The sequence below is a fragment of the Misgurnus anguillicaudatus genome, unplaced genomic scaffold (genome assembly GCF_027580225.2).
Source record: "Misgurnus anguillicaudatus unplaced genomic scaffold, ASM2758022v2 HiC_scaffold_33, whole genome shotgun sequence".
NCBI lineage: Eukaryota > Metazoa > Chordata > Actinopteri > Cypriniformes > Cobitidae > Misgurnus > Misgurnus anguillicaudatus.
In genome coordinates this window covers 3,914,376-3,931,713 of record NW_027395283.1, presented here as the reverse complement: position 1 = coordinate 3,931,713, position 17,338 = coordinate 3,914,376, and the positions used below count along the sequence as shown (strand labels likewise).

The 17,338-nt window shown below is 37.3% G+C and overlaps 1 protein-coding gene across 4 annotated transcripts in view; it reads right to left on the bottom strand.

The window, feature by feature from the left end:
- Positions 1–298: 298 nt before the first annotated feature.
- The window catches only part of LOC141349069 (protein FAM131A-like), a 46,635-nt gene continuing 29,595 nt past the window's right edge, over positions 299–17,338 (bottom strand). The window contains exons 2-6 of one of the 4 annotated variants that reach the window (XM_073865690.1): positions 12,737–12,870; positions 8,539–8,632; positions 6,684–6,866; positions 3,726–3,857; positions 299–2,976 (exon numbers count right to left, since the gene is read on the bottom strand). In XM_073865690.1, the coding sequence (XP_073721791.1) occupies positions 2,465–2,976; positions 3,726–3,857; positions 6,684–6,866; positions 8,539–8,632; positions 12,737–12,870 (1,055 nt within the window). In that variant the 3' untranslated portion in view covers positions 299–2,464. The remainder of the gene's footprint in view (positions 2,977–3,725; positions 3,858–6,683; positions 6,867–8,538; positions 8,633–12,736; positions 12,871–17,338) is intronic. The other 3 variants (XM_073865692.1, XM_073865693.1, XM_073865691.1) reach the window with 3 other exon arrangements.

Sequence of the window (17,338 nt, the reverse complement as noted above, 5' to 3'; positions counted from 1 at the left end):
GCTGCAAGAGTAAGATAAGCATTACTCATAAACATTACTCATCCCTGCTGCAAGAGTGAGATAAGCATTACTCGCCCCTGCTGTAAGAGTGAGATAAGCATTACTCGGCCCTGCCACAAGAGTGAGATAAGCATTACTCGCCCCTGCTGTAAAAGTGAGATAAGCATTACCCATTACCCCGCTGCAAAAGTAAGATAAGCATTACTCATAAACATTACTCATCCCTGCTGTAAGAATGAGATAAGCATTACTCGCCCCTGCTGCAAGAGTGAGATAAGCATTACTCACCCCGCTGTAAGAATAAGATAAGCATTACTCACCCCTGCTGCAAGAGTGAGATAAGCATTACTAGCCCCCGCTGTAAGAGTGAGACAAGCATTACTAGCCCCCGCTGTAAGAGTGAGATAAACATATCTTAACCCGCAACAAGTGAGTACAACATAATTCACTCTTGCAACAAGACTGAGATATACATAACACACTCATGTCAGAAGAATGAGATAGACATGCCTCACTTCCACTGTAAGAGTGTGATAAACACAACTCATTCCTGTGGTAAGAGTGAGATAAAAATAACTCAGTCCTATGGTAAGAGTGAATTAAATACATTTCCCTCCTGCAGTAAGAGTGAATTAAACATAACTCACTGCTGTAGTGACAGTAAAAGAGTGTGACATTACACATTTCTGAAGAAAAATACATAACTCACTCCTGCAATGAGAGAGAGAGAGGTGGGAGAATGAGTTAGTGTTATAAATGAATTTTTGTGATTATTTTCACCTATTTTATTGCCTGGTGGGTGAAGATACTGATCTCTTAGAAAGCTTTCCTCAATAATCTATCACTTCTGTATCTGTAACATGTGATATGGATATTTATATTCTATATAATTATCTAGTTTGATGTTTTCTGACTGTGTGATATTAAATCAAGCCATTGCGCGAGCAACAGTTTCTAAATCAGTGGTTCTCAAACTTTTTTGGCATGTGGTCCCCATTGTGTACGGTGCATACCTTCGATGCCCCCCCAAAGAGAAATTATGCCATAAAACATTCTAAACTTAAATTATACAACATAGTGCTGTTGGTTAGTAGCCTTATTTTTCTGAGGTTTAATTACACAAAATTCATAAAAAATTAATAAATCCATTGATCTAGTGAACTATGACTTACATTTGAGTTAGTCTATCACACAAAGCTCTTGTATGGCCATAAAAGACTGAAAATGTGGAGCACGAGAGACGGACGATGATTCACAAGGTTTTTGAGGTTGGACTGCTTGTCGCTGTAACATTTTTCAAATCAATATAAGTCAAATAAATACTGTACAGATGTACATGTGACACACACACACACCCGGGTAGGGGGGTTATTAGATTGTCAAAACTGTCTGATTGACCAGACCTACAATTTCTTATGATTCATGTTCTCCATGGTAACAAGTGAATATCGGAGAATCAAAGTGGCTCCTAAAGTGAGAGAGAGAGAGAGAGAGCTTGACATTTACAGAACACAAAGAGAAAAATGAGAGCGAATGATTCCCTCTCTAGAGACAAAGAGCAAAGCAAAAGGTGCATTTGTTTCTTTTTTCACATTAGTTTAGTTTTTTCCTGATGTCGACAATATCACACAGTGATAATTCAGGGACAGGGAAATCGAGAAATAAAGCAATAAACAAGTGAACGAACCACAGCGTTACTCAGTTATTCACCGCAAAAACCACACGGTACAAAAATAGAGCAACTCTCATAAAGGTCCACGAACACGAAGCTTCGTCTTTTACATCCATTCAACAACACTTGAATTACTCCTACACATTCAATGTGTTCATCTTAGGACAATAATGATCTTGAAATATTAACAAATCAAACGATCCACTGAGTATGAATAGTCAAAATAATAAGAATTCAACAAAAACGTAAAAAACTTGATCGTCAGTTTTCTTAGGCATTCTTATGTTTTGTTATAAATCTTTCTGTCACTTTATAAACATTCAGCATTCCCGTGTCGCTTCATGAACGACTGTGACAGATCAGATATCAGTTTGACGTATTCAGCAAGCCATGCCCGAAAGATGCGACCGGGGAACAGGCGTTATGTCATCAAGACCCAGAATGCAATGGGGCATGACATCATATAAGGAGCGAGATTACACAACAGCCAAATCCACAAACCGTGCTAAACAACTGGACGTCCAGATCCAAACATTTATGATTCACATTCAGTTCGGCACTTGCAAGACATGCAGAGATAATAAGGTCGATGTCAGTCTTTTGTTCCTCGTTTGTAAAACTTTTAGCGCTTTTGTTTTTAGTTGGAGAATGTTCAAGTTTAGTATTTTTCACCATTTGGTAAAGAAACACAAGATTAAAGGTCAAACCACAAGAGCAAATGGTGTCCAGAATTCAACGAGAAAAGACCGAAATGCAAATTAGTCCAAAACAAACATGCAGAGTCAAAACCGGTCACTGCTCTTCCTCTTCATCCCCGTCCACTTCTTCCTCGTCGAGCGAGACTACGCCAGACGACGCCACGTCCGACACCTTTCTACGAGAGGAATACTCCGGAGGAAGGCAGACTCTTCCTCCGCAATCCTTACAAGGAGTGTCCTCGTTTTCGAATGTCTCGGAATACGTCGCCAAGCAACAAGGGGAGTGGCCTCGTCTGTGGCCCATCCTCTGGAGGCGGGCCAACAACAGCTCCTCCCCTCCCTGAAGAGCTCCGAGGATTTTGGCGGCGAGGTCGGCGGCGGGGGTGTCCGAGTGGCGTCCGAGGTCTCGCAGCAGCGGGTGTCTTTCGTCCAAACTGCACATGCTGGAGCAGAGCGTTTCGGACGGTGACCCCGGCGACCCTACGGGAGGCGAAAGGTCAGCTCCGACGCCGCTCTCCGCCTCGCACAGACCTCGAACCCGCAGGCGATTCTGACACACCTGAGTGTGTATCAGATCTCTCAGGTAGTGAGGGTACGAGGGAAGATCTGGGATCAGAGAACAGGTGCATTAGATTAACGTGCAAAACATTATTGCGACATTTTCTCACCTTACGATTTCACATCGTTGCATATAAAACGTGTTGCTCTGGCTGTAATTGTGTTGTTTAGTTATAGGACACAATATAAATCTGTAAGGCTGCAGACGAGTTTTTCTCTTTGCTCTTTCCGTCAGTGCAAGCCACATTAAACTTGCAAGGGAAATGAATGCTGGGATATCAAGTAGCGGCGAAGAACAAAATGAGTGCATGAGAGAGAGAATAAAAGTAGGGCAGTGGGACAAACAGGACGGCAAGGAAAAATATCACAATTCATGTTGTGGTGATATCAGCATAGATAGAGGAAGTAGGGCTGCAGAATATTGGAGAAATTGTTTGTTTACTGCAATGTTTACTGCGATATGAGAAATACTTGATTACTTCACCAGGTGACTTGAAAAGCTCTCTTAGAGAGGAATTCAATTCTGCCTTGCATTTCCTGTATAGCTCTTGCAAATTGAGGAAAATAGTTGCGTGATGGTATTTGATACCAGTTAACGTCGTATTAAGGCGTAATTACACTGAAAAAGGCATCTGAAAAATGCTCTGCTGTGACTGTTGCAGATGCACACATTGCCATGTCAATATATTGCGCAATCTTATTAAGAAGTTTACCAATCAAATAAATTGATAAAAATTCGTAACTTTGTGATTTAACTCCATGATGTGATCACTATAGATGAAGTGTTTGTGTGTTACCTGTGCTCTGTGTGACCGGCTCATTTGCAGGTAGAAAATCTTCATCATATGAATCATCATTCGATTCATCACCATCTACTGAAGACCAAGCACGAAGTTTCGCCTCCGCGATGGCAAACTGCTCCGCTACCCCTACAAACACACAAATGCATTGATTGAAAACTTATTTCCGATAAATTCAATAGAGTTAATATTTGTACACCAGATCAGTTATTAGCCGCTGTGGTCATTTTAACACGTAGATATGAATGGAGATAATGCAACATGGCTCAATATGGCCACTCTGGGTTCAGCCTTCCAGCCAATCATAAATCAATAAAGATGCAATTTTTGCACACATTTTTTGACTTTCCTCATTCAAGTAGATAAGACTCTACATATTTCTGGACTGGATTGCATATTATAGATTCAAGCACTTTCAATGACCTGTATCTATGTATGTATATTTTCAAAAACTTCCCCCAGATTCACAAACTTTCAATGATTTCAAGGACCTTTGGGAACCCTGTCTTTTACAATTTTATTTTCAATTTATTGTCAATATGTAGATTTGTATTGCATTAGATTAGGGAAGATTAGCATGGTGATGTGCTTCACCAGACACGTACATCAAACCAGCATAAACCACCACCAGCATAAACCAGCACCAGACCAGCACAGAACTTTAATGATTTAAGGTTTATGGGTGAAAGCAGTGATATTATGAATAAATGAATGAATTAAGACTACTGATGACAAGCTAAATGAAATGTACAGCACTAAGTTTAGTTTGACTCTCGTTCATTGATTGACAGATTGATTCTTTCATTAATCTCTTACCCTCTGAAGAAAGCTTTGTCAGCAAACACACACCGTATTTTGTTGAGTTTGGCAATTTTCCCGGATGTAAGCATAGTTTGATTTTATCCAAAGAGTCACGGTGTGCGTTTGTGTGTAGCAGTAAATGCACATCCACACATTCACAAGGACACAGACACACATTAAACAGTGCCAGAGAAAACTCACAACTCAGCTGTATATACACACACACACACACAATCGAATGAATATTTAGTGACTTTTTCAAAAGGAAAGACCAGAGAAAGATGCTGTGACATTGATAAAGTGCAGGGGTTTGTGGGAAACAACACGAGCGAGCTCTCAATGAATTCTGCTCAGGTACGACCAATAAATGGCTGCGGTGGGAAAACGCTTTGTCACAGCGGTGAGCAACAGAAAAGCGATTAACCTTCAGAGAGACAAACCTCAGATAATCAGTCCAAATCTAAATCAATCTCACATGAAGTTTTAAATCAAGATTACACTGCATCTTATTCATTTAGACTTCAGGGAAATCAGCGCTTATTGATATTGAACAGACAGACAATACGGTTGCAAAGAAGTGGAAAGTTTTCTGTAAATTTCTGAAAACTTTTCATGGCAAATTAATCTGGAAAATTTTGGAAATATTCCAATTATTTGGAAACTTAGGGAAATGTACACAAACTATATCATATACAAACATAAATAAACATTTAGTTTGATCATAAGCAGGCATGCATGCAAGGAAATACACATTTTGTACACATCATCAAGCCTGAATTTCCGTTTACATTCCATATATATATATATATATATATATATATATATATATATATATATATATATATATATATATATATATATATATATATATATATATATATATATATATATATATATGGAATGTAAACGGAAATTCAGGCTAATATATATATATATATCCCAAGGGTTTTTACCTCCTAGGACTTTTTGTCCCTCCCAGGCTAAAAAAGTCGGGAGGTTTTTGTCCTAGGGGTTTTTTCAACCCCGGGGAGTCAGTCGACAGCTTGTAAAGTTTATTTATAGCCCCTGTATTTTGCTACTTATATTGTCTGTCGATTTTTCTGTGTTTTCCCTGCTTCTATTAATGTAAAGCAGCTTTGAAACAATTACCAATTATGAAGAGCACTATATAAATAAAGTTGAACTGAATTTATTTGATAAAAAAATCCTTCAGAAACCATTATAAGTGATTTCTGAAGGATTTGTAATAGATAAATGCAGGTTTTTAAAGAAACTTTAAAAATAGTAATGTGTCCAAACTTTTGGGTGGGTTTTGGGTACTTTTTTAATGATCTCAACTAGATGTTATCTCTGTCAGTGTATTTGTCTTTACAATGTTATTGCAAACTAGGTTACACACAGCACAAGAAAGTTTTAAACACATGTATGCAATTTTCGTGAATACATGATTGAAGAAATGATCTGTGCGTGTTATGGATGAATGTAAGTAAGTAGATGCAGGGGGTGTGGCCTCAATGGCCCTTCAGTAAGCAGTGTGCTGTAGTTACATTACATCTTGTGGTTTTTTTTACAACATTTAGGCCTACAGGTATTTTTATTTGTAGTTTTTCCTCCAAAAATATTCCGTCCACACATGCTCGGTTTAAAAGAAATCAAAAACACGCTATCAAGCACTGTCAAGAATCGAACAGCCACCTTGGCCAATCAGAAGCCTAACAAAAATTAACTTTTGTCTACATGACAGCACTGCAACCGGCATTTCTTCAAATCCTCACCCTGGCAGAGGTTTTCAAAAATGTTTGGTTTCAGTGCCCTGATACTGCGTTTTCATGTGGACAAACGGCCGAATTGCGTAAAAAACGTCACGGTTATAAAAATACCTGTGTCCGTGTGGACTAGGCCTTAAGTTTCCTATTATAGAGAACTCTGCATTTTTTTTTTCAATTTCCAGCCTTGAAATTCCCAGAATGTTGCAACCCTAGAGAGAAATACTCTACGTCCTGTATTTTCTGTTTTTGAGGATGTTCAATGTTCTGACTCTCAGAGATGATGTTGTGTTATTGTGAGGACATCAAGGTCTTAATGTTTAGCCTGATTGCTCACGATACACTGACTCATGATGACACAGAATAGAGAAGAAAGAGTCAAACTGACCTGCAGCAAATCTGGCCTCCTGTTCCCCCTCAGACAGATGTGAGTATGATGTGAGGTGAGACTCCAGAGCGCTGGGTGTGTCTGTGGGTTTACGCCAACCATTCCACTCGATCAGGTGTGCCACACGCCCCTGTGCCATCGCTGTGGGCTTTGTCACATGATCCTTAACCACCTGTGAGATACCTGTATGCACACACACACACACACACACACACACACACACACACACACACACACACACACACACACGGTAAGACACGATGAGTCATAGACCTAAACTGTTGTGTCTTTTTGCCTTTTTTTTTGTGTTTTTTTGTTTGTTTGTATATGTTTGTTTTTGAGTGTGTTTCTGTTTTTGTCTTTGTGTTTGTGTGTTTATTTTTGTGTGTGTTTTGGATTGTGTGTTTATTTGTATGTTTGTTTGTTTGTTTGTTTGTATGTATGTTTGTTTTTGTCAGTATATGCTTGTTTTTGTGTGTGTGTTTCTGTCTTTGTGTGTGTTTTTCGGTTTGTGTTTATGTTTTTGTTTGTTTGTATGTGTGTATGTTTCTGAGTCTTTGTGTGTTTTTTGGTTTGTATGTGTGATTGTTTGTATGTGTGTGTTTCTTTGTGTGTGTGTGTGTGTGTGTGTGTGTGTGTGTGTGTGTGTGTGTGTGTGTGTGTGTGTGTGTGTGTGTGTGTTTCGGTTTGTGTGTTTGTTTGTATGTCTGTTTGTATGTATGTTTGTTTTTGACAATATGTGTTTGTAGCTTTGTGTGTGTTTTTCTGTTTGTGTGTTGTTGTTTGTATGTGTGTTTGTTTCTGTGTCTTTGTGTGTGTTTTTCTGTTTGTGTTTATGTTTTTGTTTGTTTGTATGTATGTGTGTATGTTTCTGTGTCTTTGTGTTTTTTTTTTGTTTGTATGTGTGATTGTTTGTATGTGTTTCTTTGTGTGTGTGTGTGTGTGTGTGTGTGTGTGTGTGTGTGTGTGTGTGTGTGTGTTGTGTGTGTGTGTGTGTGTGTGTGTTTCGGTTTGTGTGTTTTTTTTGTATGTCTGTTTGTATGTATGTATGTTTGTTTTTGTCAGTATGTGTTTGTAGCTTTGTGTGTGTTTTTCTGTTTGTGTGTTATTGTTTGTATGTGTGTTTGTTTCTGTGTCTTTGTGTGTGTTTTTCTGTTTGTGTTTATGGTTTTGTTTGTGTGTATGTTTCTGTGTCTTTGTGTGTTTTTTGGTTTGTATGTGTGATTGTTTGTATGTGTTTCTTTGTGTGTGTGTTTCAGTTTTGTGTGTTTGTTTGTATGTCTGTTTGTATGTATGTTTGTTTTTGTCAGTATGTGTTTGTAGCTTTGTGTGTGTTTTTCTGTTTGTGTGTTATTGTTTGTATGTGTGTTTGTTTCTGTGTCTTTGTGTGTGTTTTTCTGTTTGTGTTTATGTTTTGTTTGTTTGTATGTGTGTATGTTTCTGTGTCTTTGTGTGTTTTTTGGTTTGTATGTGTGATTGTTTGTATGTGAGTCTTTGTGTGTGTGTTTCGGTTTTTATGTCTGTCTGTTTGTATGTATGTTTGTTTTTGTTTGTAGCTTTGTGCGTGTTTTTCTGTTTGTTTGTTTGTTTGTTTGTTTGTGTGTGTGTGTGTGTGTGTGTGTGTGTGTGTGTGTGTGTGTGTGTGTGTGTGTGTGTGTGTGTTTTGTATTTGTAATTGTTTGTATATGTTTGTTTTTGTGTGTGTGTTTCTGTTTGTGTCTCTGTGTGTTTTTCTGTTTGTGTTTTTGCTTGTTTGTATGTGTGTATGTTTCTGGGTCTTTGCGTGTGTTTTTTTTGTTTGTATGTGTGATTGTTTGTATGTGTTTGTCTGTGTGTGTGTTTTTGTTTGTCTAACCGTGAAGTGAAGATCTAGCAAGCGCTGCGATCTCTTGAATGGTAACAGCGCGTCGAGGTTTTGGTAACATGTCGTTGTTGTCTTCAACATTTACCTAAGTGATGACAAAATAACAAGATCAGTAAAAACATTTTTTTTTTTATAATTTTATTTTCAATTTAATATAGTAAGTCAACATCCTGTAATATTGGCATAAAAACAACATGCATTCTTTATACAAACTACAACAAATGATATTCTGCTTTCTAACTATGACTCACTTCTCTCTGAAGTCTGTGAGAAATATTTCTGTTTTAACCTCAAAACAAAACCATTAAAGTAAGAGTCATGATGTGATGATCATTCAAACTAGCGCTGCACGATTATCACAAAAATCATAATTGTCGATAATTCATTGTTATTGTCGTTATTATTGCAGATTAATAGACTTTGAAGGTTTGAATGTTTTGTAACTTTCTGTGAAAGAGCTGCAAGGTAAAACTCATCTAAAGCTTTTGTGAGCATCTTGGAAAAATTCTGTCTAGAAAAGAAACCCACTGAAGAGAATCACAAGCAGTTCATTCACACACATATACAGTACACATACACACACTTTGTGCTGCTGTGTTGTGTAAGATCACAGGTTGTGTTGTCTACTGTATGTAACCTCAGGGGCCGTGTGACACGTGTGCACCTGTTGTACTCAAACACTCCAGACGTGACACCTGAACAGGTAAGAGGTTATTCACCAACGTAAATACATTAGTGAATACATCACAGCACAATTAGTGAACAAAATAACAACTGTGTGTATGAAAAAACACACAATCTTGTTTCTGGAAGCTAACACACACACACGCACGCACGCTTGCGCACGTGCGCACATACGCGCCTAATTAACAGATAACCAATGAATAACATCTCTATTAACATGCAAACCATCTCTTTCAGCGCGCACACACACAAAGAGAGAGAGAGAGAGAAAGAGCGAGAGACACACACAAAACGACAGCTACAGGTTTCCTTAAGCGCAAGGAAACAACAACCCGTTTGCACGCGCCTCACGTCTCTCTTTCTCGTTTGTCTCTCGGTAATACACAGGCATACCGTGACCGTGAATCACAGAGCAACTAAAGCCCGGGTCGGTACAGTACAGCGGCACGGGCGCACTCGAAGCATCCACGCGAATCACAGCTCTCTCTCTCTCACACAGGCGCGCGCACACACGGACAGAATGACGGTCATTGAGCAGTTTTACCCCCGTAGTCGCCGCGCCGCACAGAAACACGAGCTTCTCCATTGAGTCCGCGCTCACCGACATGCCGAGTCAAGCGCGCGCGCCCCGCTATATTCCGCTGCAACTCGGAAGGAAACGAGCATTTCTATGGCAACCGGTCACCATGGAGCGACTTCTCCAAGGATACGGCGGGCTGGATGCTCGGATGACGTCACATGCACCACATCTGATGATGGTTTAGTGTCTGTCTGTCTGTCTGTCTGTCTGTCTCTGAACTGTATTCGCAGTCTGTTTGTGAGTCTGTTGTATTTGAGCATCACGTGTTGAAAGCATGAATTGTGATGTTCTTCTCTCTCAAGACTCGCTTGATAAACACACTGAGATTAAAAACATCAATTTGGAGTATTTGAATATTTCGCATGTTTCCCCATTTGTACAGCACCACAACTCTTCTTAAAATAAAAAAAAACCTTTATAAAGCACACACACAACATCACACTATAGTAATGTTTGGTTTCCAAATGTTTCCTGGATATAGATTTTTGCTCTCATTAATTCACATCATATGGTTTGTGTAGACTGAGTTTGACTAAAATACGAAGCTGTTCTTGTCCAAATAAAGCTACAGTCAACATGCTTTTCAAAACATTTAGAGCTCCAACACACACGAGAGAAACCTCAGACAGAGAACTGAATTAATGTGAAGGCGGCAGATGAATTTTATAGAGCGTGGAAAGAACAGGTCAGTTTGATATCGTACAGCAAACAGCACATCTGTTTGAGAAGCAATTGATTCACAACGTAACCTCTGGTGTGTTCATGACTAAAATATCCACTACGATTAATCGCAACTAATCGATTGCAGAATAAAAGTTTTTGTTTAAGTCACATATGCGTGCATTGTGTATAATAATTATGCATATATAAATACACACACTTGCATGTATAATTAAATAAACATACATGTATATATTAAGTATTCATATTACTATATAATATAAACTAATATGTAAATATTTCTTAAAGGGACACTCCACTTTTTTGAAAATATGCTCATTTTCCAGCTCCCCTAGAGTTAAACATTTGATTTTTACCGTTTTGGAATCCATTCAGCTGATCTCGGGGTCTGGCCGTACCACTTTTAGCATTAGCACAATCCATTGAATCTGATTAGTACATTAGCATTGTGCTAAAATTTTAATATTTTTATTTTTCCTATTTAAAACTTGACTTGTAGTGGACGGTGCTCCAACACATGGTGCAGACGCAGTTCTGGCGACCCGAGTTTGAATCCCGGCTCGAGGTCCTTTGCCAATCCCCAGAGGTGTATAATACTTAAGTATTTTAGTTCATTTTCCAAGCATCTGTGCTTTATCAGAGTGTTTGTCTTTGGAAAAAAATTACTTTTCTTTACTAAAAAATGTTCACTACATTCTAAAGCATAGAATCATACATGTGTATTCATTATATATTGCATATTCAAATTGATTTAATGCCTACATTACATAAAAATTTTGTACTTTTACTTTCTTGAGTAAAAGTACGAAAAATTTTTTTACTTAAGTAAAAGTACAAAAAAATTACTAGATGTTTAATGTACTTAAATATTAAATATAAACCAAAAACTTGAAATTATGAAATGTAGTGGAGTAAAAATTATGAAAATATGTTTTGGAATGTTTGTTTTCCAAAGAAAAACACTAATAAAATACGAATAATTGAAAATTTACTTTTATGTAGAAAGTAAAAATACTTAAGTACTATACAACTCTGCCAATCCCATACCCCTCTCTTCACCCTATACTTTCCTGTCATCTCCTTAATTACTGTCTATGTAATAAAAAGGCAAAAATGGGCCAAAAAAAAAACTTGACTCTTCTGTAGTTACATCGTGTACTAAGACCGACAGAAAATTAAAACCTGCGATTTTCTAGGCCGATATGGTTAGGAACTATACACTCAATCTGGCGTAATACTCAAAGACTTTGCTGCTGTAACATGGCTGCAGCAGGCGTAGTGATATTACGTAGTTCCCGAAAATAGTCCCCTTGGTAACTCTTAATAGCAGGGGACTATTTTCAGCTGCTGCGTAATATCATTGCGCCTGCTGCAGCCATGTTACGGCAGCAATATTAAAAAAAAGTGGAGTGTCCCTTTAAACGTATAAATGCGTGTGTGTATTTAAATATGCATAATTATATTGTATAGAATACTCACACATATGATGTAAACTTTTATTTTGCAAACAGTTAGTTGCGAAAAATCATTAAACTTTTAGTTGGCAAAGATTAGTTTTGAAAAATGATTATACTTTTATTCTGCGAATGATTAGTTGCGATTAATCGTTAAAACTTTTATTCTGCAAATGATTAGTTGTGATTAATCAATAAAACTTTTTTCTGTAAATGATTAGCTTCGATGAATTGTTATGCAGCCCTAAGCATCGCTGTCAGTGAAATACTGTTTAAAACACAGAGAAATATAAACATCTATTATCCCGCAGTTACGTAAAGACACCCTGTGGATTATTTTTACTGCACATTAAATAAACACATTACTGTCGAAAAACACATTAAGAATTAATTGCTAATTACTCTGAATGACTTGTAAATGATTAGAAAATTAACTAGTGAACATTAATAAAAACCTAGAGCAAGGAACCAGGTTTAAAATTAACCCTCTAATGACTCTCGGGTCTAATGACACTTGGGTTAATGAGGCATCATTATCAATCCCAGAAAAGACAGAAAAATTTTTTTTTAATTCTAATTCAGACACTTCGGTGCGAAACACGTCATCATATGAATAGAAATAGTTTGTGAATGACAGACGGTATCTGTGGCCCACTTTCTAACGGACTGAGCGGACACAGCGCTCGTCCACATTCAGTGTTGGGTGAGTAACAGGAGGGGATGGTGAGCGTTTCCGGATACTGAGAAATAAAAACGGATACAGAACAGATTGAGAAGGGAACTTTGGCACCTTCAGGTAACGCTCGGCGTGCCCAAATGTCTCATACAGGCCGCTCGCCAGACTCGTCCGTGTGTTGCCCAGGAGCACGAGGTCGGAGTACGAACTCCTCGGACTCCAGTCCACACGCAATCTGTCACCCGCCACTGTTGGGTAAAGACAGAAGTCTGACCAACTCAAAAAACCCATTGACTGATGGGGTAACCAGATCTTAATATACATCATTACTGCTGATGTATATAACAAGGTGACATGACAGATCATCTGGTCACCCTGATATACAAGTTTCAAGAGACTTGATGTCTCCGCTATTAAACATCATTTAATTTATTATGATGGCAGATGAGAGGATATTTACTGTGCATCTCTGTAATGCACTCATGCATCATCATGCAACAGCTTACTGCCAAACACAAAGCACCGCCATGCTGTTTAAATTTCTATCAATTTCTGATTTTCTTGAAATAACAAAAAGATACCCAAAGTAAGATTTATGGGATTTAATAGCAAGCATTATTGTCCAGCAGATTCCCTTCATGTTTTCAGTCCAGCAGGTCACAGATCAGCACTGCTGTGTAATGATGTTTGGTCTAAATGTGCAGTTAATGACATGCAGTGTGCACCAGACATGTCAATGGTTTGGTTACATGCAGCCTTTTCTTTCATTGGTTCTCTCATTTCTGACCCATAATCCTGACTGAATGACACAGATCAGCACCACAGGAGGCGTCACGCTGTCACAGCCAAATGTCACACTCATCACGCACCTATGATGTCATTTCCTGCGTGCATGTGTGGGAATATTAACATGTGTAACTTCATTAACACTTCCAACTCATCGCATGTACGTCTTCAGGTCAAAAGATCTTCTGATCTGTGTTCGGATCTCAATGTGAGTCTTATTGTCTGTCCTGTGGAGAGAAATAATGTCTCATCCACGCAGACGGTCAAAGTGAGAAATGAAACCGTTTTGTTGGTCCATCTTTCAGTCTGGACTCCAGCGGCGGTGTACCTTTCTCTTGTGTGCACCAATTAACTTAATGGATGAATATTGTGACACCTGTGAAAAACATCTTCAGGTCATATTTCACCCCAAACTCAAGAAACTAAATGTGATCCTGGACCACAAAACCAGCCATAAGTCACACGGGGATATTTGTAGCAATAGCTAAAAATACATTGTATGTGGGTCAAAATTATAAAATGTTTTCATGCCATATTAGATAATTAGTAAAGATCATGTTTCATGAAGATATTTTGTAAATGTCCTACCGTATATATATTGAAATCTATACTATCTATTTAGTAATGTGTGTGCCAAGGACTTAATTTGGACAACTTTAAAGGCAATTCTCTCAATATTTAGATTGTTTGGCATCCTCAGATTCCATATGATCAAATAGTTGTATCTTAGCCAAATATCCCGACAAACCAAACATCAATGGAAAGGCTAACAACTTTCAGACCATATAAAGTAAATGCAAAAATAAAAAAAATGAAACTAAACGACAATTTTTCTGGATAACCTCGTCAAAGGATTATTGCCATTTTAGCTCCTTTTCTTAATTTTACTTAATTGTTATTTAGGAAGTAAAATGGAAACAAACGAAAAAGCGATTTTCTTTTTTTGTATTTTTTGTTTTTCTGTTTGCGGGTCGAACATTATTAGGGGGGTATGACGCACACTCTTTCAATGACATACTGTAATAATAGTAATTAGCACATATATTGTCCACGGTTGGTCAGTATTGCGATTGATCCACATCACTCTTTTAAAACATGTCCAGAAACAGTGTTAAGATAAATCAGAACAATCTATCGCTGTACTGACAGAAAGACGATCACATGTAATTATTTTGCTATGACTTATTTGATGTACTTTACCTTGGCCTTTTTTTGCCCTAAGATATTTTGGCAGAAAAATGTGAAATAAAAAGCATGTATCATGTCAAATGTGTACGGAGCCCCTAAGGGGAGAATTTTTTTTAAAAAGTTTAGTTTCGCATGCGCACATAAAACTATCGCGTGTGCATGTGAAATTATCGCCTGTGCACATGAAATTATCGTGTTTAGTTTCATGTGCGCACGCGAAACTAAACTTTTTTTAAGAATTCTGCACATGAAGGTTTCGTGTGAGCATATGAAACTAAACTTTAATTTTTTTACTCCAATGTCACCTTAGGGGCTCGGTAATACGTGTTATACGTATATATTAATGTAAAACACAGATTTGAAACACAGGCTAAAATACGTTACTTTATTTAATGTTACCTTATTACGTTAACATAAACTTATAAAGAAAGAAAAGATGAAAGGAAAACATCATGTGAACTGGTTAATTCATTACTATATTATTATTTATAATACCTCCAGATATATCTGTGATTATAGGCAGTCAAAAACATTTGGAAATACCACATTGTAACATCATGTAATAATGATGACGTAATCAAACATTTAGTTTTTATTTAACTGAAATCACATTGTCAATAATCAAAGTCAATAACTTATGGCCAGTGTTGGGGTAACCCATTACAAGTAATGCGCATTACGTAATAATATTACTTTTCTGAAGTAACGAGTAAAGTAACACATTACTTTATAAATGTACACATTAATATTTGAGTTACTATTTTAAAAAAGTAATGCGAGTTACTTTTCAGTTTAATTAATTTGATTGTAAAAAAACTAAATTAAACTGGACGTATTAATTTAGAATGATGATGGGAGAATGGACGTGCAGGGTGGGATCTGAGGATAATTCATGTAAGTCAAGTCAAATTTATTTAATCCATAAAAATAGAAATTACAGTGCTTACACCCACCGTCATGCTCATATAAATAGATGAAATACAAAAGAATAAAAATAACATACGAATAACACTACAAAATAATAAATAATAATAAATAATGTATGCACACTTGCAGGTCATCTGTGATTTATAAAGGGAGCATTGCATTTTTAAGTCTTAATATTTTTTTACCGTATGCCATTTTTGGCTTTTGGGTGCACGTAAACTTTTAGTAAGGATCCTACACACAGTTTTATAAATGAGACTCCAGAGCTTGACATTTTTGTGATAGAAATATGCAATTTCTGAATGCAAAATATCTCAGACGTAAAAACACCTACAAGGCCTGAAAGAGATCAAGCCTTAGCCAAGTAAGAAAAAGTGACGCAAAAGTAACTTAAAGTAACGTAAGTGCATTACTGTCTATGAAAAGTAACTAAGTAACGGAATAAATTTCTTTTTTGAGGAGAAACTTAATATTGTAATGCATTATTTTCCCCATCACTGCTTAAGGCTCCAAACTGTTTATTATATATCTCCAGTGCATCTGAAAATTCAATACTATAACCTACGAGAGGGGCATAATAAATGCTATGCTGACGACCACAGATTTTCCCTCTGCAGCTGGAGGTCAGGGTAGCTATAAAGAGGGTCTTGTCTATATGGTGATATACAGTATACGTTCAACTACCTCCATTGTTAATATCGTCCGCAGCCACAACCTCGAATGCCCTTGTGTGGAATTGTGTCCCATCAGGCAACATTTAGAAGTAATGCAAGAAACACAGTGTTTGAAAAAGGATCATCCATCACCATATGGACAAAACCCTCTTTATTGCTACCCTGACCTCCAGCTGCAGAGAGAAAATCGAATTGAAAAATTAACGTTTAGTTTCATTGTTTTATTTTTTGTTTTTGCATTAACATTGTATGGTCTGAAAATCGAAATTGTGACGCATTACACGGACTCTTACTTATTCAAATTTCAGATTATGTAAATTTCAGAAAATTGACAATTATGACTTGGAAAAAGTATTTAAGTACCTTTGAAATATTTAGCATTATTGCATGCGAAAAATATATATTACATAAGTTGATTTGTTTTCAAATGTATCATCATCATATTTGCATGCATGCATTTGGCAGATACTTTTATCCAAAGCAACTTACAGTGCATGCGAGTTATGGGAAAACCTGTGAATTAAACCCATGATATTTTGAGCTTTTAATACAATGCTCAACCAACTATAGGAACACAAGGAAGTTATGTTAATAAACCGCATCTAAAATATTTTTAATATACAAGAAATATAAGCTTAATTTTTCTTACACAAAATAGATTTTTTGGCGGGTGAAATATGACCTGAATATGTTTACATAAGATTGTATTTAATTTATTTTTCTGTGTCTCTATAACAGACCTGATCTGTTGCATAAAAAAGTTTTTTCTACGATAATAATAGCTCAGTCAACAGACTGCTCACCGACTCGCCCATATGATTTAACAGACACTTAGTTCAAGCTGGGTGACCCAAAAACGGAGCTGACAATTATCAGAAAAATAAAGTTAGAGCTTTAGAAATGTACTGTATGTAATGTACTAACACACGCTCCTCTATACCGTATCCAATCCATCTGCTTTATAATGTTCAGGACACTCCGGGCCACCGGCGGACCGGGCCATCTGGGGCCGGCGTGTGTCTGACCTCACTCAATCTCAATATGAGCGTGTAACCTCTAAGTGCTGTTTGACTTTTACGTTTGACAGTGAAGCTTTTTTATGCGCTGACGAGTATATGTGCTGATAACTGTACCGAAACAA